The sequence below is a fragment of the Aethalodelphis obliquidens genome, unplaced genomic scaffold (genome assembly GCF_003676395.1).
Source record: "Aethalodelphis obliquidens isolate GAN/ISIS:26980383/991018 unplaced genomic scaffold, ASM367639v1 scaffold108, whole genome shotgun sequence".
Lineage (NCBI taxonomy): Eukaryota > Metazoa > Chordata > Mammalia > Artiodactyla > Delphinidae > Aethalodelphis > Aethalodelphis obliquidens.
The window spans coordinates 2,923,653-2,951,034 of NW_020838052.1; the positions used below are offsets into that span (position 1 = coordinate 2,923,653).

Here is a 27,382-nt window from a genome sequence, read left to right on the forward strand (position 1 = left end):
GAGGATATGGGGAGGGGGAAGGATGAGCTTTGACAGGGCGCGAGAGAGTCTTGGACATATATACACTAACAAACTTATGGTAGATAGCTAGTGGGAAGCAGCCGCATGGCACAGGGATATTGGCTCGGTGCTTCATGACCGCCTGGAGGGCTGGGACAGGGAGCGTACGAGGGAGGGAGATGCAAGAGGGAAGAGATCTGGGAATATATGTATATGTATAACTGATTCACTTTGTTATAAAGCAGAAACTAACACACCTTTGTAAAGCAATTATACCCCAATAAAGATGTTAGAAAGAAAAAAGACTAATAAAAGAGACAAAGAAGGACACTACATAATGTTAAAGGGATCGATCCAAGAAGAAGATATAACAATTGTAAATAGTTACGTACCCAACATAGGGGCACCTCAATACATAAAGCAAATACTAAGAGCCATAAAAGGGGAAATTGAGAGTAACACATTCATAGTAAGGGACTGTAACAAACACCACACTTTCACCAATGGAGAGATCATCTAATATGAAAATAAATAAGGAAACACAAGCTTTAAATGATACATTAAACAAGATGGACTTAATTTATATTTATAGGACTTTCCATCCAAAAGCAACAGAATGCCCATTTTTGTCAAGTGCTCATGAAACTTCTCGAGGATAGATCATATCTTCGGTCAGAAATTAAGCCGTGGTAAATTTCAGAAAATTGAAATTGTATCACGTATCTTTTCCAAACACAATGCTTTGAGATTAGTTATCAAGCACAGGAAAAGATGTGTAAAAAATACACACAATTGGAGGAAAAAAAATACACTACATAATATCGAAGTGATCACTGAGGAAATCAAAGAGGAAATAAAAAATAACTAAGTCAAATGACAATGGAGATACCATGACCCAAAACCTATGGGATGCAGCAAAAGCAGTTCTACAAGGGAAGTTTATAGCAATACAATCCTACCTTGAGAAACAGGAAACATCTCGAATAAACAACTTAAACTTGCATCTAATGCAATTAGAGAAAGAAGAATAAAAAACCCCACAAGTTAGCAGAAGGAAAGAAATCATAAAAATAAGATTAGAAATAAATGAAAAAGAAATGAAGGAAACAATAGCAAAGATCAATAAAACTAAAAGCTGGTTCTTTGAGAAGGTAAACAAAATACATAAACCATTAGTCAGACTCATCAAGAAAAAAAGGGAGAAGACTCAAATCAATAGAATTAGAAATGAAAAAGGAGAAGTAACAACTGACACTTCAGAAATACAAAAGATCATGAGAGATTACTACAAGCAACTCTATGCCAATAAAATGGACAACTGGGAAGAAATGGACAAATTCTTAGAAATGAACAACCTGCAAAGACTAAATCAGAAAGAAATAGAAAATATGAACAGACCAATCACAAACACTGAAATTGAAACTGTGATTAAAAATCTTCCAGCAAACAAAAGCCTAGGACCAGATGATTTCACAGGCGAATTCTATCAAACATTTAGAGAAGAGCTAACACCTATCCTTCTCAAACTCTTCCAAAATATAGCAGAGGGAGGAACACTCCCAAATTCATTCTATGAGGCCACCGTCACCTTGAAACCAAACCAGACAAGGATGTCAGAAAGAAAGAATACTACAGGCCAATATCACTGATGAACATAGATGCAAAAATCCTGAACAAAATACTAGCAAACAGAATCTAACAGCACATTAAAAGAATGATGCACCAAGATGAAGTGGGTTTTATTCCAGGAAAGCAAGGATTCTTTTATATATGCAAATCAATCAATGTGATAAACCATATTAACAAGTTGAAGGAGAAAATCCATATGGTCATCTCAATAGATGTAGAGAAAGCTTTCGACAAAATTCAACACCCATATATGATAAAAACCCTGCAGAAAGTAGGCATAGAGGGAACTTTCCTTAACATAATAAAGGCCATATATGACAAAATCACAGCCAACATCGTCCTCGATGGAGAAAAACTGAAAGCATTTCCACTAAGATCAGGAACAAGACAAGGTTGCCCACTCTCACCACTCTTATTCTACAGAGTTGTGGAAGTTTTAGCCATAGCCATCAGAGAAGAAAAGGAAATAAAAGGAATCCAAATTGGTAAAGAAGAAGTAAAGCTGTCACTGTTTGTAGATGACATGATACTATACATAGAGAATCCTAAAGATGTTACCAGAAAATTACTAGAGGTAATCAATGAATTTGGTAAAGTGGCAGGATACAAAATTAATGCACAGAAATCTCTGGAATTCCTATACACTAATGATGAAAAATCTGAAAGTGAAATCAAGAAAACACTCCCATTTACCATTGCAACAAAAAGAATAAAATATCTAGGAATAAACCTACCTAAGTGGAGAAAAGACCTGTATGCAGAAAATTATAAGACACTGATGAAAGAAATTAAAGATGATACAAATAGATGGAGAGATATACCATGTTCTTGGATTGGAAGAATCAACATTCTGAAAATGACTCTACTACCCTAAGCAATCTACACATTCAATGCAATCAGTATCAAACTACCAATGGCATTTTTCACAGAACTAGAACAAAAATATTCACAATTTGTATGTAAACACAAAAGACCCCAAATAGCCAAAGCAATCTTGAGAAAGAAAAACGGAGCTGGAGGAATCAGGCTCCCTGATTTCAGATTATACTACAATGCTACAGTAATCAAGACACTGTGATACTGGCACAAATACAGAACGATAGATCAATGGAACAGGATAGAAAGCCCAGAGATAAACAGACGTACATATGGTCACCTTATCTTTGATAAAGGAGGCAGGAATGTACAGTGGGGAAGGGACAGCCTCTTCAATAAGTGCTGCTAGGAAAACTGGACCGGTATATGTAAAAGTATGAGATTAGATCACTCCCTAACACCATACAAAAAATAAGCTCAAAATGTATTATAGACCTAATTGTAAGGCCAGAAACTATCAAACTCTTAGAGAAAAACATAGGCAGAACAGTCTATGACATGAATCACAGCAAGATCCTTTTTGACCCACCTCCTAGAGAATGGAAATAAAACCAAAAATAAACAAATAGGACCTCATGAAACGTCAAAGTTTATGCACAGCAAAGGAAACCATAAACAAGACCAAAAGACAACCCTCAGAATGGGAGAAAATATTTGCAAATGAAGCAACTGACAAAGGATTAATTCCCCAAATTTACAAGCAGCTCATGCAGCTCAATAACAAAAAAACAAACAACCCAATCCAAAAATGGACAGAAGACCTAAATAGACATTTTTCCAAAGAATATACACAGACTGCCAACAAACACACGAAGTAATGCTCAACATCATTAATCAATAGAGAGATGCTAATCAAAACAACAGTGAGATATCATCTCACACCAGTCAGAATGACCATCATCAAAAAATCTAGAAGCAATAAATCCTGGAGAGGTTGTGAAGGAAAGGGAACACTCTTGCACTGCTGGTGGGAATGTGAATTGGTACAGCCAGTATGGAGAACAGTATGGAGGTTCCTTAAAAATCTACAAATTGGGCTTCCCTGGTGCCGCAGTGGTTGAGAGTCCACCTGCCGATGCAGGGGACACAGGTTCATGCCCCGGTCTGTAAGGATCCCACATGCTGTGGAGCAGCTGGACCCATGAGCCATGGCCGCTGAGCCTGCACATCCGGAGCCTGTACTCCGCAAGGGGAGAGGCCACAATATTGGGAGGTCCGCGAACACACACACACACACACAGAAATCTACAAATAGAACTACGATATGACCCAGCATATCCACTAATGGGCATATACCCTGAGAAAAGCATAATTCAAAGAGTCATGTACCAAAGTGTTCATTGCAGCTCTGCTAACAATAGCCCAGAGATGGAAACAACCTAAGTGCCCATCTGCAGAAGAATGGATAAAGAAGATGTGGCACATGTATACAATGGAATATTACTCAGCCATAAAAAGAAACGAAATTGAGCTATTTGTAATGAGGTGGATAGACATAGAGTCTGTCATACAGGGTGAAGTAAGTCAGAAAGAGAAAGACAAATACCGTATGCTAACACATATATATGGAATTTAAGAAAAAAAGTTGTCACGAAGAACCTAAGGGTAAGACAGGAATAAAGACACAGACCTACCAGAGAACGGACTTGAGGATATGGGGAGGGAGAAGGGTGAGTTGTGACAAAGAAAGAGAGAGGCATGGACATATATTCACTAACAAACGTAAGGTAGATAGCTAGTGGGAAGCAGCCACATAGCACAGGGATATCAACTCGGTGCTTTGTGACCGTCTGGAGGGGTGGGATAGGGAGCGTACGAGGGAGGGAGACGCAAGATGGAAGAGATATGGGAACATATGTATATGTATAACTGATTCACTTTGTTATAAAGCAGAAACTAACACACCATGGTAAAGCAATTATACACCAATAAAAATGCTAAAAAAAAAAAAAAGGAAAGGAAATTGAGCTGTTTGTAATGAGGTGGATAGACCTAGAGTCTACCATACAGAGTGAAGTAAGTCAAAAAGAGAAAGACAAATACCATATGCTAACACATATATATGGAAATTACGGAAAAATATGTCCTGAAGAACCTAGGTGTAAGACAGGAATAAAGACAATGACCTACTAGAGAACGATCTTGAGGATATGGGGAGGGGGAAAGGTGAGCTGTGACAAAGCGAGAGAGATGCATGGACATATATACGGTACCAAAGGTAAGGTAGATAGCTAGTGGGAAGCAGCCGCATAGCACAGGGAGATCAGCTCGGTGCTTTGTGACCGCCTGGAGGGGTGGGATAGGGAGGGTGGGAGGGAGGGAAACGCAAGAGGGAAGAGATATGGGAACGTATGTATAGGTAAAACTGATTCCCTTTGTTATAAAGCAGAATCTAACACAACATTGTAAAGCAATTATATCCCAATAAAGATGTTAAAAAAATAAATTTCAAAAAAAAAAAGAAATGAAGGAAAGGATAGCAAAGATTAATAAAACTAAAAGATGGTTCTTTGAGAAGATAAACAGAATTGATAAACTATTAGCCAGACTCACCAAGAAAAGAAGGGAGAAGACTCAAATCAATAGAAATAGAATTGAAAAAGGAGAAGTAACAACTGACACAGCAGAAATACAAAAGATCATGAGAGATTACTACAAGCAACTCTATTCAAATAAAATAGACAACCTGGAAGAAATGGACAAATTCGTAGAAATGCACAACCTGCCAAGACTGAATCAGAAAGAAATAGAAAATATGAACAGATGAATCACAAGCACTGAAATTGAAACTGTGATTAAAAATCTTCCAACCAACAAAATCCTAGGACCAGATGGCTTCACAGGCGAATTCTGTCAAACATTTAGAGAAGAGCTAACACGTATCCTTCTCAAACTCTTTCATAACATAGCAGAGGGAGGAGCACTCCCAAACTCGTTCTACGAGGCCACCATCACCTTGATACCAAAACCAGACAAGGATGTCACAAAGAAAGAAAACTACAGACCAATATCACTGATGAACATAGATGCAAAAATCCTCAACAAAATACTAGCAAACAGAATCCAACAGCACATTAAAAGGATCATACACCATGAGCAAGTGGGGTTTATTCCAGGAATTCAAGGATTCTTCAATATACGCAAATCAATCAATGTGATAAATCATATGAACAAATTAAAGAGAAAAACCATTTGATATCTCAATAGATGCAGAGAAAGCTTTTTTTTTTTTTTTTTTTTTATTAATCACTTTAAATATTTTTCTAATTGAAGAAAGGAATATACCCGTGGGCTTTATTACTTCAGTTTTAAAGAATATTGTTAGATATTGAATAATTTAAAAATTGTGTTTGTATCTATTTAACCTATGTGTCCCAAATCAATGACATATAAATGGTTCATAGTTAAAAACAATGTAAAACAAATACCCTGGATATGACAAAATTCAACACCCATTTATGATAAAAACCCTGCAGAAAGTAGGCATAGAGGGAACGTTCCTCAACATATTAAAGGCCATATATGACAAACCCACAGCCAACATTATCCTCAATGGTGAAAAACTCGAAGCATTTCCACTAAGATCAGGAACAAGACAAGGTTGCCCCTCTCACCACTTTTATTCAACATAGTTTTGAAAGTTTTAGCCACAGCAATCAGAGGAGAAAAAGAAATAAAAGGAATCCAAATAGGAAAAAAAGAAGTAAAGCTGTCACTGTTTGCAGATGACATGATAATATACAGAGAGAATCCTAAAGATGCTACCAGTAAACTACTAGAGCCGATCAATTAATGTGGTAAAGTAGCAGGATACAAAATTAATGCACAGAAATATGTGGCATTCATATATATTAATGATGAAAAATCTGAAAGTGAAATCAAGAAAACACTCTCATTTATCATTGCAACAAGAAGAATAAAATATCTAGGAATAAACCTACCTAGGGAGACAAAAGACCCATATGCAGAGAATTATAAGACACTGATGAGAGAAATAGATGGAGAGACATACCATGTTCTTGCATTGGAAGAATCAACATTGTGAAAAATACTGTACCACCCAAAGCAATCTACAGATTCAGTGCAATCCATATCAAACTTCCTCTGGCATTTTTCACAGAACTAGAACAAAAAATGTCACAATTTGTATGGAAACACAAAGATGTTGAATAGCCAATGCAATCTTGAGAACAAATAACGGAGCTGGAGGATTCAGGCTCCCTGGCTTCAGATTATACTGCAAAGCTACAGTAATCATGACAGTATGGTACTGGAACAAAAACAGAAAGATAGATCAATGGAACAGGATAGAAATGCCAGAGATAAACCCACGCACATATGGTCACCTTATCTTTGATAAAGGAGGCAGGAATGTACAGTGGAGAAAGGACAGCTTCTTCAATAAGTGGTGCTGGGAAAAGTGGACACGTACATGTAAAAGTATGAGATTAGATCACTCCGTAACACCATACACAAAAATAAGCTCAAAATGGATTAACGACCTAAATGTAAGGCCAGAAACTATCAAAGTCTTAGAGGAAATCATAGGCAGAACACTCTATGACATAAATCACAGCAAGATCCTTTCTGACCCACCTCCTAGAGAAATGGATATAAAAACAAAAATAAACAAATGGGACCTAATGAAGCTTCAAACCTTTTGCACAGAAAAGGAAACCATAAACGAGAGCAAAAGACAACCTTCGGAATGGAAGAAATTTTTGCAAATAAAGCAACTGAAAATGGATTAATGTCCAAATTTATAAGCAGCCCATGCAGCTCAATAACAAAGAAACAAACAACCCAATACAAAAATGTGCAGAAGACCTAAATAGACATTTCTGCAAAGAAGATATATGGACTGCCAACAAACACATGAAATAATGCTCAACGTCATTAATCATTAGAGAAATGCAAACCAAAACTACAATGAGATATCATATCACACCAGTCAGAATGGCCATCATCAAAAAATCTAGAAACAATAAATCTGGAGAGGATGTGGAGAAAAGGGAACACTCTTGCACTGCTGGTGGGAAAGTGAATTGGTTCAGGCACTATGGAGACCAGTATGGAGGTTCCTTAAAAAACTACAAATAGAAAGACCCTATGACCCAGCAATCCCACTACTGGGCATATGCCCTGAGAAAACCATAATTCAAAAGGAGTCATGTACCAAAATATTCATTGCAGCTCTATTTACAATAGGCAGGAGATGGAAACAACCAAAGTGTCCATCATTGGATGAATGGATAAAGAAGTGTGGCACATATATACAATGGAATATTACTCAGCCATTAAAATAAACGAAATTGAGCTGTTTGTAATGTGGTGCATAGACCAAAAGTCTGTCATACAGAGTGAAGTAAGTCAGAAAGAGAAAGACAAATGAAGAATGCAAACACATATGTATGGAATTTAAGATAAAACTGTCATGAAGAACCTAAGTGTAAGACAGGAATAAAGACAGAGACCTACTAGAGAATGGACTTGAGTATATGAGGAGGGGGAAGAGTAAGCTGCACAAAGCGAGAGAGAGGCTTTGACATATATGCATCACCAAACGTACGGTAGATAGCTATGAGAAGCAGCCGCATAGCACAGGGAGATCAGCTCAGTGCTTTGTGACCACCTAGAGGGGTTGCATAGGTAGAGTTGGAGGGAAGGAGACGCAAGAAAGAAGAGATATGGGAACATATGTATATATATAACTGATTCACTTTGTTATAAAGCAGAAACTAACACACAATTGTAAAGCAATTATACTGTAATAATGATTTAAAAAAACACTCCCATTTACCATTGCAACAAAAATAATAAAATATCTTGGAATAAACCTACTTAAGAAGAAAAAAGACCTCTATACAGAAAATTATAAGACACTGATGAAAGAACTAAGATGATACAAATAGATGGAGAGATTTACCATGTTCTTGGATTGGAAGAATCAACATTGTGAAAATGACTCTACTACCGAAAGCAATCTGCATATTGAATGCAATCCCTATCAAACTGCCACTGCCATTTTTCACAGAACTAGAACAAATATTTTCACAATTTGTATGGAAACAAAAAGACTCCGAATAGCCAAGGCAATCTGGAGACCGAAACACAGAGCTGGAAGAATCAGGCTCCCTGACTTCAGATTATACCACAAAGTTACAGTAATGAAGACAGTTTGGTACTGGCACAAAAGCAGAAATATAGGTCAGTAGAACAGGATAGAGAGCCGAGAGATATACCCACGCACATGTGGTCGCCTTATCTTTGATAAAAGAGGCAGGAAAGTACAGTGGAGAAAGGACAGCCTTTTCAATAATTGGTGCTGGGAACACTGGACATGTACATGTAAAAGTATGAGATTAGAACACTCCCTAACACCATATACAGAAAAAAGCTCAAAATGGGCTAAAGACCTAAATGTAAGGCCAAAAACTATCAAACTTTTAGAGGAAAACATTGGCAGAACACTCTATGACATATATCACAGCAAGATCCATTTTGACCCACCTCCTAGAGAAATGGAAATAAAAACAGAAATAAACAAATGGACCTAGTGAAACTTAAAGGCTTTTGCTCAGCAAAGGAAATCATAAACAAGACCAAAAGAAAACCCTCAGAATGGGAGAAAATATTAGCAAATGAAGCAACTGACAAAGGATTAATCTCTACGATTTACAAGCAGCTCATGCAACTCAATAACAAAAAAAACCCAACAATCCAATCCAATTACGGCAGAACACTCAAATAGACATTTCTCCAAAGAAGATATACAGATTGCCAGCAAACACATGAAAGAATGCTCAACATCATTAATCATTAGAGAAATGCAAATCAAAACTACAGTGAGATATCATCTCACACCAGTCAGAATGGCCATCATCAAAAAATCTAGAAACAATAAATGCTAGAGTGGGTGTGGAGAAAAGGGAACACTCTTGCACTGCTGGTGGGAATGTGAATTGGTTCAGGCACTATGGAGAACAGTATGGAGGTTCCTTAAAAAACTACAAATAGAACTACCATATGACCCAGCAATCCCACTATTGGACATATACCCTGAGGAAACCATAATTCTAGAAGAGTCATGTACCAAAATGTTCATTGCAGCTCTATTTACAATAGCCAGGAGATGGAAGCAACCTAAGTGTCCATCATCGGATGAATGGATAAAGAAGATGTGGCACATATACACAATGGAATATTACTCAGCCATTAAAAGAAACGAAATTGAGCTATTTGTAGTGAGGTGAATGGACATAGCGTCTGTCATACAGAGTGAAGTCAGAAAGAGAAAGGCAAATACTGTATGCTAACACATATATATGGAATTTAAGAAAAAAATGTCATGAAAAACCTTGGTGTAAGATAGGAATAAAGACACAGACCTACTAGAGAGTGGACTTAAGGATATGGGGAGGGGGATGTGTAAGCTGTGACCAAGTGAGAGAGTGGTATGGACATATATACACTGCCAAACATAAAATAGATAGTTAGTGGGAAGCAGCCTCATAGCACAGAGAGATCAGCTCGGTGCTTTGTGACCACCTAGAGAGGTGGGATAGGGAGTGTGGGAGGGAGGGAGACGCAAGAGGGAAGAGATATGGGAACATATGTATATGTATAACTGATTCACTTTGTTATAAAGCAGAAACTAACGTACCATTGTAAAGCAATTATACTCCAATAAAGATGTAAAAAAAATGGATTAAAGACCTAAATGTAAGTCCAGATACTATAGAACTTTTAGAGGAAAACATAGGCAGAACACTCTATGATATAAATCACAGCAAGATCCTTTTTGACCCACCTCCTAGAAAAATTTGAATAAAGGCAAAGTCAACAATTGGGACCTAATCAAAGTTGAAAGCTTTTGCACAGCAAAGGAAACCATAAATAAGAGGAATGGACAACCCTAAGTATGGGAGAAAATATTTGCAAATGAAGCAACTGACAAAGGAGTAATCTCCAAAATTTACAAGCAGCACATGCCGCTCATTATCAAAAGAACAAACAAGCCAATCCAAAAGTGGGCAGAATACGTAAATAGACATTTCTCCTAAGATATACAGATTGCCAACAAACTCATGAAAGAATGCTTAACATCATTAATCATTAGAGTAATGTAACTCACAACTGCAATGAGATATCATCTCACACCTGTCAGAATGGCCATCATCAAAATATCTACAAACAATAAATGCTGGTTACGGAGTGGATAAAAGGGAACTCTCTTGCATGTCTGGTGGGAATATAATTTGATACAGCCACTATGGACAACAGTATGGAGATTCCTTAAAAAACTACAAATATAACTACCGTATTACCTAGCGATTCCACTACTGGGCATATACCCCGAGAAACCATAATTCAAAAAGAGTCATGTACCACAATATTCATTACAGCTCTGTTTACAGGAATCAGGACATGGAAAAAACCTAACTGTCCTTTGACAGATGAATGAATAAAGAAGATTTGGCACATATATACAATGCAATATTACTGAGCCATGAAAAGAAACAAAACTGAGTTATTTGTAGTGACGTGGATGGACCTAGAGTCTGTCGTACAGAGTGAAGTAAGTCAGAAAGAGAAAAACAAATACCATATTCTAACTCATATATATGGAAAGTAAAAAAATAATAAAAAAAAGAAATTGTCATGAAGAACCTAGGGGCAAGACGGGAATAAAGATGGAGACCTACTACAGAATGGATTTGAGCACACAGTTAGTGGGAAGGGTAAGCTGGGACAAAGTGAGAGAGTGGCATGGGTATATATACACTACCAAATGTAAAATAGATCGCTAGTGGGAAGCAGCTGCATAGCATAGGTAGATCAGCTCGGTGCTTTGTGACCACCTAGAGAGGTGGGATAGGGATGGTGGAAGGGAGGGAGACGCAAGAGGGGAAAGATATGGGGTATATGTATATGTATAATGGATTTACTTTGTTATAAAGGAGAAACTAACACACCATTGTAATGCAATTATAGTCCAATAAAGATGTTTAAGAAAAAAACAAACTGCTTTTGCTGCATCACATTGGTTTTGGGCCCTCCTGTTTTCATTGTCGTTTGATTCTAGGTATTTTTTGATTTCATATTTGATTTCTTCAGCGATCTCTTGCTTATTTTTTAGTGTGTTGTTTGGCCTCCATGTATGTGTATTTTTTACAGGTTTTTTTGCCTCTAATTTATATCTGGTTTCAAAGCATTGTGGTCAGAAAATATACTTGATACAATTTTAATTTTCTTAAATTTATGGAGTCTTGATTTGTTACCCATGATATGATCTATGCTGGAGAATGTTCCATGAGCACTTGAGAAGAAAGTGTGTATTCTTTTGTTTTTGAATGGAATGTACTATAAAAATCAATTAAGTCCATCTTGTTTAATGTGTTGTTTAAAGTTTGTTTCCTTATTTATTTTTAGTTGGGATGATCTGTCCATTGGTGATAGTTGGGTGTTAAAGTTCCATACTATTTTTGTGTTACTGTTGATTTCCCCCTTTATGACTGTTAGCATTTGCCTTATGTATTGAGGTGCTCCTATGTTGAGTGCATATACATTTACAATTGTTTTATCTTCTTCTTGGATAATCCCTTGATCATTATGTAGTGTCTTTCTTTGTGTCTTGTAATAGTCTTTATTTTAAAGTCTATTTTGTCTGACATGAGAATAGGTACTCCAGTTTTCTTCTGATTTCCACTTGCATGGAATATCTTTTCCCATCCCATCACTTTCAGTCTGCATCTGTCCCTAGGTCTGAAGTGGGTCTCTTGTAGACAACATATATATGGGTGTTTTTTTTTTTTTTTGTATCCATTCAGCAAGTCTATGTCTGTTGGTTGGAGCATTTAATCCATTTACATTTAAGGTAGTTATCGATATGTGTGTTCATATTATGATTTTGTTAATTGTTTTGTGTTTGTCATTGTAGGTCTCCTCCTTCTCTTGGGTTTCCTGCCTACAGCAGTCCCTTTAGCATTTTTTTGTAAAGCTGTTTTGTGGTGCTGAATTCCCTTGATGTTTGCTTATTTGTAAAATTTTAATTTCTGCATTGAATCTGAATGAGATCTTTGCTGGGTAGGGTAATCTTAGTTGTAGTTTTTTCCCTTTCATCACTTTAAATATGTCCTGCCACTGCCTTCTGGCTTGCAGAGTTTCTGCTGAATGTTCAGCTGTTAACCTTATGTGGGTTCCCTTTTATGTTATTTGTTGCTTTTCCGTTGTTGATTTTAATATTTTTTCTTTGTATTTAATTTTTGATAGTTTGATTAATATGTGGTTTGGCATGTTTCTCCTTGGATATATCCTGTATGTGCCTCTCTGCTCTTCCTGACTTGACTGAATATTTCCTTTCCCTTATTAGGGAAGTTTTCAACTATAATCTCTTCAAATATTTTCTCAGTCCCTTTCTTTTTCTCTTCTTCTTCTGGGACCCCTATCATTCGAATGTTGTTGCATTTAATGTTACCCCAGTGGTCTCTGAGACTGTCCTCAATTCTTTTCATTCTGTTTTCTTTATTCTGGTCTGCAGTAGTTATTTCCACTATTTTATCTTCCAAGTCACTTATCCATTCTTCTGCTTCAGTTATTCTGCTATTGATTCCTTCTAGATCATTTTTAATTTCATTTATTGTGTTGTTCATCATTGTTTGTTTGCTCTTTAGTTCTTCTAGTTCCTTGTTAAACATTTCTTTTGTTTACTCCATTTTATTTCCAATATTTTGGATCATCTTTATTATCAGTAGTCTGAATTCTTATTCAGGTAAAATGCCTATTTTCTCTTCATTTGTTTGGTGTGGTGGGTTTTTACCTTGCTCCTTCATCTGCTGCATATATCTCTGTCTTCTCATTTTGTTTAACTTACTGTGTTTGTGGTCTCCTTTTCAAAATCTGCAGGTTCGTAGTTTCCCTTGTTTTAGGTGTCTGCCCCCAGTGGGTAAGGTTGGTCCAGTGGCTTGTGGTATAGGCTTCTTTGTGGAGGGCAATGGTGTCTTTGTTCTGGTGGGTGGGGCTGGATCTTGTCTTTCTAGTGGGCAGTTTTATGTCTTGTGGTGTGTTTTGGGGTGCCTGCAAACATAGTATTGCAGCATAATATGTAGGTAGTGGGCAATCTCTCTGCTAATTGGTAGGGTTATGTTCCTGTCTTGTTAGTTGTTTGGCATGGGGCATCCAGTGCTGGACCTTGCTGGCTGCTGGGTGGAGCTGTGTCTTGTTTGACGTGGAGATCTCTGGGAGAGCTCTCACCGATTGTCGTTATGTGGGGCTGGGAGGTCTCTGGTGGTCCAAAGTCCTTAACTTGGCTCTCCCTGACACCAGGCTGGAGCACCAAGACCCCATCAGCAGCACAGCTATTTCAGAGTTCCAAGAACTACTGGGTTGTCACTTACTGTAACATGGTCTGGATTCAAGACTGTGTGTGCGAGGGTACCATTTTCACTCTCAACATTAAGCATGTCATGGGGTTTTCAGTCTGTGGCTCTGCATATTGGAAACACAGCTGTCGCTGGTTGAGCATCTTTTATACATCATTTGCTATTTCCAAGCCTCACACAGCCCTATTGTTTTTGCTCCCTTATGCCTTTCCTTTAAAATCAGAGGACTGATGAACTGTTAAGCTTTTTGGAAATGTTGCTAGCAGGGAAGTATGTCCATTTGCGACATCAGAGTTGATCTGAGGCTTCTTGTCTCCCTTGTATATTATTTGTTTCTTTATCCTTGATGTTTTTAATATTCTCTCTTTGACTTTCACTTTTGTCATTTCAATTATAATGTGTCTTGGTTTTTTCCACTTAGTTCAAACCTGTCTGGGACTCCCTGAGCTTCCTGGATTTGAGTTACTCTTTCCTTTTCCAGGTTAGGGAGGTTTCCAGCTAGTATGTCTTCAAATATCTTCTCAGGCTCTTTCTCTCTCTCTTTTCTTTCTGGGACCCCTATAATGAAAATATTAGTGCACTTGATGTTTTTCCAGAAGTCTCTTAACATGCCCGTAATTTCTTTTCATTCTTTTCTTCTTTTTTTCTGATTCCTTCTAGTGTATTTTTCATTTGGTTACTGTATTCTTCATCTCTGTTTGGTTGTTCTTTATATTTTGTCTTTGTTAAAAACTTCTAACTTCTTGCTCTGTGCATCCAGCCTTCTCCTGAGTTCTTTGATCATCTTTCTGATCACTACCCTGAACTCTTTCCCAGGTAGATTGTCTATCTGCACTTCAGTTAGTTTTTCTTCTGGGTTTGTTTTCTTATTCCTTCATGTAGAACATAGTACTCTGCACTTCTTTTTGTCTAAGTTACTATTTGTATTTTTAAGTATGTGGTGTGTTAGTTATGTTTTTTGACTTTGGAGAAATTGCCTGTTTAGGAGATGTCCTATGCACCCCAGCAGTTTACTTCCCCTCTTGTCACTCACCTATATGCTCAAAGTGTCCCCTGTAAGAGGGCTGCATAGGTCCCTCTGTTGTGGCAGGCTTACTGTCTGCACAGTCCAGAAGGCTTGGTTGGCCCCTAACCTGATTGGTTGCCAGGCCTTGCCTTATGTTGTTGCTGCTAGCTGCTGTTTCAGAGCCTGATCTTGAGGAGGCTTTCTGCAGAACCCTAGGGAGTTCTTGTGCTAGTGCTGGCTCCTTGGTGTGTGGATTCTGTGTTCTGAAGACTCCAGGGTTGTTGTCTGCCCACTGGCAGGTAAAGTCACATCCTTGGGTTAGTGCTGGACTACTGGCACACAGAGCTCATCCTGGAGTCTGGCTGCAGGACCTAGGAATCCCAGAGCTTGTTTCAGATAGCTGGTATTGGGGGTGGTTCCTAACATCGTTAGGTATGTTGTCTGGGGTGTCCTCAAGCTTGTGTTGGACTGCTAGTGTCAGTGCCAAGGTCCACCTGGTCCCAGGGTAGGTCTGGCCTCTGTGGGCGCCCTGGGTTTGTAGGCTGCCGTATCATGGTTTTCTTGCATCTGGAATCTGCCCCCTGGTCAGTGAGGCTGTTCTAGGGGCTCATGCAGGGTTCCTGGAGGGCAGGGATGTTGTCTGCCCACTGGTTAGTGGAGCTGGGTCTTGATCCTCTGGTGGGCATGGCTATGCCTAGGGATGTGTCTAGAGGCAGCTGTGGGCCCAGTAATTCTTTAGGAAGCCTGTCTGCTGATGGTTTGGACTGTGTTCTTGCCCTTTTAGTTGGGTGGCCTGAGGTGTCCCAGCACTGGCACTTACAGGCTGTTGGGTGGGGCCAGGTCTTGGGGCTAATGAGCTAGAGGCAGGATCCCAAAGTGGCAGCATCTAGCAGCAGTTTTCATGTGGTAGAATGTTCCCAAATATGACTACACCAGTGTCTATGTCCCCAGGGTATGCCAGAGCTACCCTCTCCTCCTGCCTCTCCAGGAGACTCTCCAATACCAGCAGGTAGGTCTGGCCCAGGCTCTTATCAAATTACTGCTTTTGCCCTGAGTCTTGGTGTATTTGAGGTTTGTGTGTACCCTTTAAGAGTAAAGTCTCTATTTCTCCTATTCCTGTGTGATTCCTGAAATTAAGCCCCACTGGCCTGCTCTGTGGGCTTGTCTTCCTGGTGCAGGATGCCCTGGGCTGGGGAACCTGCCATGAGGCTTAGAACTCTCATCCTGTGGGAGAACCTCTGCAATATAACTATTCTTCATTTTGTAGGTCACCCACCCAGGGGTGTGGACTTGATTATATTGCAAGTCCACCCCTCCTACCTGTCTCCTTTTGCTTCCTTCTTTATGTTTTTACTTGTAGAATATCTTCTCTGGTAGGTTCCAGTCTTTTTCATTCATGGTTGTTCTGCAAATATTTGTGATTTTGGTGGGTTTGTGAGAGGAGGTGAACTCAGGGTCTTTATACTCCACCATCTTGGCCAGTGTCCTCCTATGAATATTTTAAAAATAGCTGATTTATGTCTTTAAGTCCAATCTTTGCCCTTCCTCAGGGACAGTTTATACCGATTGCTCTTTTTCTTGTATATGGTATATACCTTCTTATTTCTTACATGCTTTGTATTTTTGTTTGAGAACTGGACATTTAAAATAACATAATATGGCAATGTTAGAATTATGTTTCTCCCCCCATCCCCAAGGTTTGTTTTATTGCTGTTCGTTATAATAGTTGTTGTTTGTTTCATGACTTTTCTGAACTAATTCTGTAATATTTGTACTTTTTCATGTATGTCTATTGAGGTCTCAAATTCAATGAGCTTAGCAGTCAACAAGTAATCTGTCAACAAATAATCTGATTAAACTTTAATCACTTGTTACCAATAAGTCTTCCAGTCACTTTGTGTATGTTGGCATATATAGAACCAGGTAGTTTACCACTTTGCATTAGCCTTCACTTACTGCTTTCAGAGAGCCTAAATGTCCACCATAAATGAGAGTTTAGGGGAATAATGTCTTTCCTGATTATGCACAAAGCCCTACACATGAAGGTGGCTTTCCATATCCCCAGGAATATGTCAGAGATTTTCAAAGCCCCTAAGGACACTTCATTCCTCATTTATTTTATTTAGTCTACTGTTTGCCTCAAACTGTTATCCATTGACTCAGGCAGTTGTGCTCTTAAAACATTGAACAAATGCTCTCCCCGCCTCCCCAGAAGCTATTAGTATTGGATAAGTTTGAGTGAGGTAGAATAAAAACAAGTCTTTTGATTGACATCTTCAATGGAACCACCAAACAAGTCAAATTATGTCTTTTGGGGGGAAGCTCCAGCCTCATTCTGCTCTTTCCAATACTCAGAATGTGGCCTGTTATTGTTCAAGGTACTGAGGACTGGAAACTGGGAGATTAGATTGGGATAATTTATAATACCATGAAGCTCACTGTTCTTACTGAGATTCATTTATTTTTCTTAACAAAATATTCCCTGGGTTGCTGCAAGCCTTTGATTAATTTCCAGAGCTCTCAAAATGTTGATTCTGATAACTTTTTCTGATATTGCCTTTATATACAGGCAAACTTTTGGAGGTGCTTACTTTGCCATTTCATGGATGCCTTTACTATTAACCTCCTTTTATTGTGATAAAATTTATAGAACATAAAATTTGTCTTTTAATCATTGTTAACTTACTGTCTCTCTGAATTTGCCTATTCAGATAATCCTTACAAATGAAGTCATATAGTATTTGTCCTTTACTGTCTGGCTTTTTTCACTTAGCACAGCTTTTTTATGGTTCATCATCATTGTAGCATCTATTAGAACTTTATTCCATTTTCTTACTGAGTAATATTCTATTGTAAGTATATATTATATATCTTAGTCAATTTAGGTTGCTATAACAAAATACCATAAAGTGTGTGTCATATAAGCACCAGAAACTTATTTCTTACAGTTTTGCAGGCTGGAAGTCCAAGAAACTGAGCATGGAACTCAGCATGGTTGGATTCTGGTGAGGGCCCTTTTCTAGGTCAATTATTTTCATTCATATGTTTTTCATATGTTATTATGCTTTTAGTATATGGTTATATCTACAAAAAAGACATCATTGTCTTGAATGTTTTAAAAATTTTATTAATGTTGGCTATCTGCAAACAGGCAGATGTTGCTTCCCTTTGTTATTGATTCCAATTGGATAGTCATCAGTCCCAGAGACTTAAATCTCAAAGGGGTCATTATAGTTGTGGGGCCCCAAAGGTAGAGAGTATGACACAGGTTGTTGGACAATATCCACAGCAGAATGTTGTTTTGGGCCACAATTAAAGATGCTAATTTGTGAGTACCTGATATAAAGAACCAAATACGATGTCCAAGTAATCACAGTTTTCAATATCCAGAGTATCCAGTTAGCTGCTGAGCTTCCTTTTTGGTGGGGAGGGGGTTTAAAAAGGCAAGTTTTCTTTGACTGTTTGAAGGACTGAATATTATAAATCTGCCCACATACTACTGAGAAACATTACTTAGTAAGCAGACTCTTGAATTTTGTTGGGGATTTTCAGCCACTCTTTCTGGCCTGGGCAGTTGAAACTAAGGCTTCTGACTATCAACCATCAGGATATCAAGTATATAGTGAAAAGTTTGGAAATCAGAGTGTAGAAGCACTTGTTCTAAATTCTGACCTATCCAAGTTTGGCAAACATCAGTGGAGTTTAAGTAACCCTGAAGAAGTACAAGAAACATATATTGGAGACCTTTTCATGTGAATGCTAAAAGATCTTGATCCTCAGATGTCAGTAGTACGGGAAAGAAGGTGTTGTCAACATTTAAAAGTGTACCATGTACCATTAGTCTGTGTAATGGATTCAACTACAGTCACATTGTCTGCAACAGCTGAGAGTATAGCAGAAACAAGTGAATTTGACAATAACCCTCTCTAAGGCTGCAGCTTTTTTGCACATGGCTGTCCTTGAACTTCTTACCACCTAAGCTTCCTTCAATTCTTTAAATCTGGACTGTGATTTTTTTTCCTCTTGGGATTCTCTGCACCCAGAAGGGAACAGGGAGGTTGGTGGGAGAATGATTTATGCACCTTACTAATACTCCTCTACATGTGGCTGAATTTCATCTGGCACTTATGGGGCAGAGAAATACAAATATCTGTTCCCACTATATATTCAGATTAGAGGTAACAACTAGAGTGCACTGAATTGGCCCAAAAGGTTTCACTCAGAAGGTCATACTGGCTTCCTTTTCCCACCTTCCTTTCCCACCAGCCCAATCCCCATTAGCTCATTTTTATGCCATTTTCTTCCAGCGATCTGGGTAAAATAGTGACTTGAGCATCCATATCTAACAGGCCCACAGAAGTTTGACACTTTCCCTTTGCCAAAATTTCCCATCATACTCAGACAGGTGCATATGACCTTTGACCTCATTGGGGACAGGGAGCCCTCAGCTCTCATCCTGCAACTACTTCCCCAATTCCACCTCATTAAAAGATTAAGGACTATTTATGCATAATTGATTTGTACATTCACCATCAATTCTCATAAATTACCCTCAAATTCCATTAACTGGCTCGTGAGGTCCTCATTCTTCCTCTTACAGAAAGCCATGTCTCTGTCAGCTTTTATCCTCATCGCTACAAGTATCAAGAAGATTGAAGATTATGAAATTTTACCATATTTGTGAGCTAACAAGTTACCAGCCACAGTTTCTTGGGTGCCAGTAGAACATATGAGACTTTTGGTCAGAGACAAAGGATAGTTTATTATTCACAGTAATAAAAATAGCCTGAATATCAGTGTTTTTACCCTATAAGCCTGAGTCCCACTTCCTACAGAGTTATGAAGAATGGTTACATGACACATACATATAAGGTAAGTTGAATTACAAAGGAGGAAACATCAGTTTGGGAACCTCAAACTTTTATATGGAGCAGTAAGCATCCCTTTCCTTTGCTCTTGAAAGAGACATTATCTTTATTATATTGGAGTAAGCATTCCTGCCCTTTGTCCCAGAGGAAATCACTATCTTCCAAAGACTCTAAGCAATCCTGCTTTTTACTTCAGAGAGAGAGATACTATGTCTATCTTCCAAAGCTGTTCACCGCTCAAACATCTTTCAAAAGACACCTCAAAAGAAAGAATTCTCAGTGTTTTACTTGCCATATGTACAGTAACATGTGAGACACACACAGAATTGCCTTCCAACAATATATAAACATGAAATTGCTGGAAATATGCCAGCTTCTATCTAGGCTATCACTAGATAATGGCAAATTTCTCTCTGACAAATGCTCACCTAGAGTGTATAGGATCTCCCACTTGTTTAACTGGTCAATATGTATTTTCAAACTTCACATGTGTAGCTGATCTAATGTGTGTGAGATCATGTTACTTTAATTTTCATTTCCCTAGTTACTGATGAGATTCATATAGTTAACAAATGTTTATTAAACACTTACGTTATGCCAGATACTATTCTAAGGAAGAAAACTCATGCACTTTCAGGGTTTACATTCTGGTAGGGAAACAATAAACACATTAACTAAGTAAACTATGTAGTATGTTAGAAGATGACATATTATGGACAAGATTAAGGTAATGAGCAGCAGATCAAGGTAATGTATATTTGTTGACTGTGATCTATTTGAATTCCCTATTCATATATTTACCCAGTGTTCTATGGACTCTATTATTTTCTCACTGAATATATTTTTCTTTAATTCATTTTGACTATCACAGTTTGTAACCTTATCACATTGACTCCACTTGGTATATGATGATTTTTGATATTTGGGGCTTGCATATTTTAAAATAAACATATCACACTTTCCCTTCATTACTTGCGCATATTTTGCCTGTAAAATAAATCTTTCCCATTTACATAGGGAAAAAAACACTCACTTTCATCTTATACTAAAATTTTTATAAGTATTACCTTCTAAATTTAAGCATTAACATTTTTCCATTTTCCTTTTGTGTGTAGGATGCGTTGAAGGGATTTATGCTTATTTTTTTGCCATATGGGAAACAGATTAATGGAGCACCATTTATTGAATAAAATGTCTTTTCATCATTCATCTGAAATATCACCTCTATTATGACATAAGTTTCCTATATGTAAATCTATTTTTAGGTCTCTACTCTGTTTCATTGGTATATTTTATCTTCCTTTTCCCAAACTTGACCACAAACAGATAACACTCCAGACTTTCCAGAATGATCCTGTGAAAAATATAAAACAAATCATATCCAGCCTCTGCTGAAAATACTCGAATGACTCCTCCCCACACTCACTGTAAAAGTCAAATTCCATTATAGACCCTCCAAGGCTCCAAGCTATCTGCTTCTCCCAGATCCACATCACCTCTCTGAACTCACTTCCTGATATTCTCTACCTTGCTAACTCAGCTCCAGCCATGCTGGTATCCTCAGTGTTCCTTGAACATGCCAGGCCTACCTCTGCCTTGGGACCTCAGCACGTGCTGTCCCTGCTAATTGGAATCCTCATTCCCCAGACAGCCACAGGGTCAGCTCTCTCACTGCCTTCAGGTCTTTACGCAAAATCCAGGCTCTCAGTGAGGCCATCTCTTCAACCTCCTCCCTGGAATTTCAGTCCCCCTGTTCATTTTTTCCTTCTTAACACTTATCACTTTGAAACTACTTTATATTTTACTTATTGTCTCTTGGATACTGTCTGTCTGCCACACTAATATGAAAGTTCCATGAAGATAAGATTATTTATTTGTTTCTTTTGTTTATAACCATATCATAAGGACCTGTGTCTAGAACACTGCCTGGCAGAGAGACCACCTGAACTAAGTATTGGTGAGATGAAGATAGAGCAAATAAATTAAAAAGCAAATGGGGTTAAAGTAAGCCAAAGTGGGGTTAGGCAGTTTTCCCTGGGTCTAGCCCCAAAACTACCAATGCAAGTGCTTCCAGGAGACAACTGGGCATTTTATTAGAGCGAAGAAGGCCAACTTGGGGTGTGGCCCCACTGAGAGAGCATTCTGAGTCTAAAATGGCTGAGCCCTTCCTCAGAGCCAGCTGCTTGTATCCTTATTGGAATGTGGGCCCTAATCCTTGGTCTATTGATTTTGTTTTTATTTTTTCAGGTAAGCCAGAAATGTGGATTTTTGAAATGTGAAATCCCCCAAATGTCTAAGTAGCTAATTTTAAAATGGAGAATGATAAAAACATGATGATCAAGCAAAATATGACAGCGGGCTGAAATTGGCCCATGAGTGGCCTGCAGGTGTTTGCTAGGTTGAATTATGTGCTGTATGAAAGAAAACTTATCCCTGTTCTGGTGAGGTGGGCTTGCCTTGTGTAATTCTTGAGACAAACAGTTTCAGGCTGTGTTGGGTGGAGAGAATGAACTGGAATTACCAACTTCTATCAACTCCTGGAAGCTCCCTGCCTCCCCACCTCCCTGCTATGCCTGGAGTTAAGGAAACCTGGGCAGTGGGTAGTCACCAGAACTGTTTCTTTGAGGGTAGGGGTATATTTCAGTGAAGTGTGGAGTGGGAAAACCAGAGAGAGGGTTTTGAAGGAAACTTCCACAGCTGGACCGGGGAAAGGAAAGAAGGAGAGAAGGACAAAGACCCATGTGTTGGGACATTGTATCTCTGAGGGAACTTATTGGGGGTTACCACACCCTCTCCCCACCAACCACCTATGTGGTACCATACAGTCGGAGGACTTAGTTATACAAAGTCACAACTCCCTGCCCAACTGCGCATGCCATCTATCTCACCAGGAAATAGAGCTGCACAAATTTCCATCACAGCTCCCCGTGTGCATGAAGTGGGCAAGACTGGTCAGGAGGTACCTGTGAAATGCCAGTAGCCAATGGCTTTGTTGGGATATAACCAGAATGGGGCTTCTGGAGGCAGCAGACCTCCATCTGGTGAAGCATTGGGTGAAGTCACCTGTGATTTCAGGCAACTGCTGAGAGAAGCATGGACAGTCAAGTATTCCCCACACCCGGGAGAGAAACATTAAGCTCAATCCTCTGATGCCCCTCCTCTGTAAGGAGGCCAGGTATAGTCCAGGAGGAGGAAGAACAGTGAGGAGACTGCTGTACCTGGGTTTAGCAAGTTTCCATTTTTCTGGATAAAATGCTTTCCAAATGCAAGGTGGCACATCTCTTAAGTTCTGAGCACCCCACTGACCTGTTCCCCTCAAGAATCGTTTATTCAGTGTAGGCGAAGGGAACCAAGACCTTCAGGTCTGAGATTTACTGCTCTTGGGTCCTCTGGAAAATACGAGGAAGCTGCCCACAGGCCCCTGCTTATGGAGTGCCATGTTAGTGTGTTTAGGCTGAGGGTTTGGGTTCTGCTCAGCGGGTGTGGCATGAACTCCCTGATATAAAAGGCTTTTAGGTATAAACTTGGCTCCTGCTTAACTCTTGAGACATTCCTGTCAAAATGTCCTTCTAGGGAAGCTCCAGTCCATCTGGTTTCTTTGACTGTTGCCACCTCCTTTGGGCACAGAGCTAGGGAGGGCAATTTGGATACTGCCAAAAGTCCTATTTTTCCTTGGGTCTTCCCATCTCTCATGGACCACACTTCCCATATCTTGTTGTCTGTATTCTCACTCCCTCTGTCAGTCTTTCATCTTAGAATTCCTCTTTCCTCGATGTCCCTCCCCTTCTGGCCCCTCACTCATGCATAGAACTCCATTTGAGTATCCTTTTAGCCTGTCCCCAGATCTCTGCCAACTTCATCTTTCTCTCCCTTGCTCTGGATCTCTTCTAAACGTCCTTGTGTCCCTCTCTACTCAATTTATTCTGTCTGTTTTCCTCTAAGTCTCAAGATCTCACTCTCCCTCTGTTATTCTTCACCCCCTCCCAGTTGTGTGCCTCCCCCTCTTAGGTCATCCCGCCCGCTAGGGAGCCTCTCCATTTTTGACCCCTCCCCACCTCCTGCTAAGCAGCACCTCCCCTTCTCCCTTCCCCCACAGCTCATCTCTAGTTCCTTCTCCTCCTCCCTCCCTAGACCAGACCAGCTAAGTCCTATTCCATTTTTAGATCACTGATTATGATACTAGCTGATCTTTATTCACAGCCTGAATTTACAGCTGTTCCTTCCTTTCATGCCCCATCCACCAAACACACCCAAACGTTTCAACATGACAAATTCCTTACACACAGCGTGTCATGGCCACATAAATTTGAATTTTTCAGGAGAAAACAACAGTTATGCTTGCAAAGATGTCAGATTAACAGGGACCCTAAAGCTTTCAATACACTGAAAAGTAACATTATTTTGCATGTCTACAAAGTACACATTTGTTTTCACAAATGTGGCAAAGTTTACCCTAACAGTTAGGACTTTTTCACCAAATCATAGACATAGATATGGAAATCATCATCAAACTTGATGAAATACACAGAGGGTTTGGCTTCCACTTGGTGAATGACCATGCCGATCCGTTTGGAGCCATCTTCTTTGGTATATTCCACATGTTTACCTATCAGGCCATCTACAACTCCTCCTGGCTCCCTCTCTGCTGGAGGAGACTCACCGGACTCTGGCATGATACGGAGGTCTCCTTCTTTATAATCATCTAGAAGCTGGTACATGTACAAGACAGGATCTTTCTCATAGGTAATATAAAACCAGGCTTTCATGATAGGTGCTTGGACCAAGACCATTCCTCTCCATTCATCCTTAGAACCATGCTCACCCTCAAACATATGTTCCACAGCTTTACCAATTATGGTGTTTGCAAGGTGCACATCTCTGAGTCGAGATAATGGCACCTTATCAGGAAGGATTTTAAGCTTTAAAATCCTTTCATCTCTGTGAAGTTCCAGTCCGTAGACACAGTCAATTCCATCATATTTCACCAGATAAAGAGAAGGATTTATAGGCACCTGATCCAGAACGGTTCCTTTCCACTGGGTGATGCTCTCATTGCCTTCCTTCCATCCGTGTGAAATTCTGCAGCCCACGATTTTCCTGAGGGGCTGGGAGGAAGGTCTGCCTCTCTGCTTCTTTTGAGAAGTCTTTTTCTTCCTCATACTTTCAGACCCTTTGTGGCCATCGACAATTTCCCTGGTTTGCTGCCCTGCAGCTGCCTTTTTGTGAGGGGTCTTCATACCTGCAGGGGGAGGAAGAGGCTAGGGAGAAACATTTAGTGTACTATAGTGTGAGGTTTTTTTCTCTACATTGCAAATTCCCTGGGCACCAGGTATATGTATTACAGCCCAAGTTATTCATGTGTGCAGCAGGGATGCTGGCTATCAAAATGCTATTCGATGCTTGCCAACATTGTCCTCCCTCCAAACTTATTTGGCTGTGCTGGAGGGTTGGAGTGGTGATGGTTTTGGTGGTTGAGGCCCCAGCATGAGGGAGCAGGCTCCTTTGGCTAATGCCTTATCCTGTTAGCATACTGCGGTCCCCACACCAGACACAGATATTCACCGTTTATTAGCTCCCACCCTGTCTCTCCATTTGCACTTACATAGTCTCCTTTTCCCCTGCTCATTGTCGTCTGCTCTTCATCTGTTTTGCCTCCCATCCCCATGGCTTCTGCTTGTTGTTCACCTCTCCTTCGTATCTCTTCCTGGTCATCTCCATTTTGCTGTTGGGTGCCCAGAACAAATCTATTTCTCTTTCTGGGGCCACCTTTGTATACCATCCAGGTGCTCTTTGGCTCCCCCTACCCCCACCCTCCCGTCCCCAAATCACCCTTGTCAGTCTCCCTCATCTCCTGTCCCAGCACACACCCCAATCTTCCCTCCTGGCATCCACCAACCCTCATCCTCCGATTCTCTAGTCCAGCGCCCACCTCCCCAATTCCGGGGATCGCAGGCCTCACGTGTCCAAATCGGACACCTCACTGCTGCCTCCGCTGTGAACCCGTGGTGAAAGAGAATCAGCAGGCGACGAGTTCGGAGTTTGCAAGAGCTGGGAGGGGAGGATCCTTAGGCGACGAGCGTGTCTAGGAGGACAGCAGGCCAGGAGAAAAGGATGGCAGCAGTGTCTCCAACACCGGGCTCGCGGGCCCTCCACCTCCTTGTTGGTGGTGACGGGCCCCTCTGCCACATCGGGATCCCAGAAGCCGCTGCCGCAGCCGCAGTCTCCTCCCTCTTACCACCGTCGCGCAGCTTCCTGCCAGGAGAGAGGCCTCCCCTTCCTGCCAAACACTGCCACCCTCCCCGCCCCCGCCACTCTCAAGCCCACCTCTGCCCTGGGTCTGGGAGGAGTTTCTATCTCCCGCCCCCACCCCCTTTCCAAAATCTGGAGCCGCCTTTCCTTGCCCACAACTCCCCACCCCGACTGCTTTGCCCCCACTCTCAAGTTCAGGGCCCCCGTTTTCCCCACCCCTACCCCACCCCCACCTCAGTGTCCCTGCCCCATCTGCTTTCCATCTTCCAAGAATTCCCCTTTTCTTTTCCCCCTGTGCCCTTCGGATGTTATTCTCTATATACGGAAACCTGCCTTTCCTGCCATTTAAAGGGATTTGAGGTAGGACAGGAGAAATGCGCTTGTGCTTCGTCTGCCATCTTGACACAATCCAAGTAATTTTTACTGTCTGGTCATTTTCAGACTTTACTTCTTGAAGATTTTTTATTCCTTTTCTTCTTTTTTCTTTTTCACAGATTGCAAAAGAATTGCATGCACAATGTGGACACTGTAAAATTCAGAAAATTCACTTGAAGAAAATAATCCACCCTAAATCCACTGTAAATCTCATTCCGTAGGGCTTCAAGCAAAATATGAACACTCATTATTTCCCTAACCTTTTTTCTAAAATCTCTTAGAAATCTGTGGTCATTTTGCAAACTCAGGTCTTAATAATTCTTTGTAGCATCATTTTTATGGTATTTTGAAAATACAGTGTATACAGCAATATTACAAGTACTAAATACTCTCCATTAAAATTTTTACTTGTTTTTATTGAAGCATTTTAAAATAAAATATTATCAATAAAATGTAATCCTTTATTCTATAACCCTGATCCTATTCCCTTCCTCCTCTCTAACGCTAACAATCATCATTCAAATTTTGCATATCCTAACCCTCTTTATATTTATATTCATACATATATTATTTACAAATGGATATTATTCATTTTGTTTTCCATAATTATTTTTAAAAATTTCATTATGAAGGATAATTAATTACTCTATACTGTGAGGGAAAGAGAATCATTCTCTTTCAATGGACCACACCTGATATTTCTGGAAGGTGGCTCTGAGTCCTTATGACCCAGGTATATATATATACTGTGCAACTGATAAGAATATGACATCTCTACACTTTGTAAAACTAACCAATCATGTACTTAAACAACCTTATTTAGCAATTCCTTTTTAAAGTGTATGTATATGTCCACTCACATATATTCAAGAAAATGTTTGTTTTTTTTCTTAAAAAGACCTTTTAAGCAAGCCTGAAATAGAACTCTGATAAGTCTTGTAATCTAACTTGGTTCAGCTTTATTCTGAACATAAGTTTAAACATGTGTATGTTATTTT

At 39.6% G+C, this 27,382-nt stretch overlaps 1 protein-coding gene across 2 annotated transcripts; it reads right to left on the reverse strand.

The window, feature by feature from the left end:
* Positions 1-23,853: 23,853 nt before the first annotated feature.
* Positions 23,854-25,956, reverse strand: LOC113614923 (spindlin-2). 2 transcript variants are annotated; one of them, XM_027096784.1, is made up of 3 exons: positions 25,690-25,956; positions 25,363-25,482; positions 23,854-25,018 (listed from the first exon to the last, which is right to left on the reverse strand). In XM_027096784.1, the coding sequence occupies exons 2-3, from the start codon at positions 25,423-25,425 to the stop codon at positions 24,221-24,223; spliced, it is 861 nt and encodes a 286-aa protein (XP_026952585.1). In that variant the 5' UTR covers positions 25,426-25,482; positions 25,690-25,956; the 3' UTR covers positions 23,854-24,220. The 2 variants fall into 2 exon arrangements, with proteins under 2 accessions (XP_026952585.1, XP_026952584.1); XM_027096783.1 differs by lacking the exon at positions 25,690-25,956 and having other exon boundaries at positions 25,363-25,549.
* Positions 25,957-27,382: the final 1,426 nt, after the last annotated feature.

Excerpts from the sequence above, each read along its gene's own strand:
- LOC113614923 (XM_027096783.1), bottom strand. The coding sequence starts at position 25,539 with ATGGTATACAAAGGTGGCCCCAGAAAGAGAAATAGATTTGTTCTGGGC. Across the intron at positions 25,019-25,362 it reads GCAGGGGAAAAGGAGACTAT|CCTCTTCCTCCCCCTGCAGG; the intron begins GTAAGTGCAAAT and ends GTTTCTCCCTAG.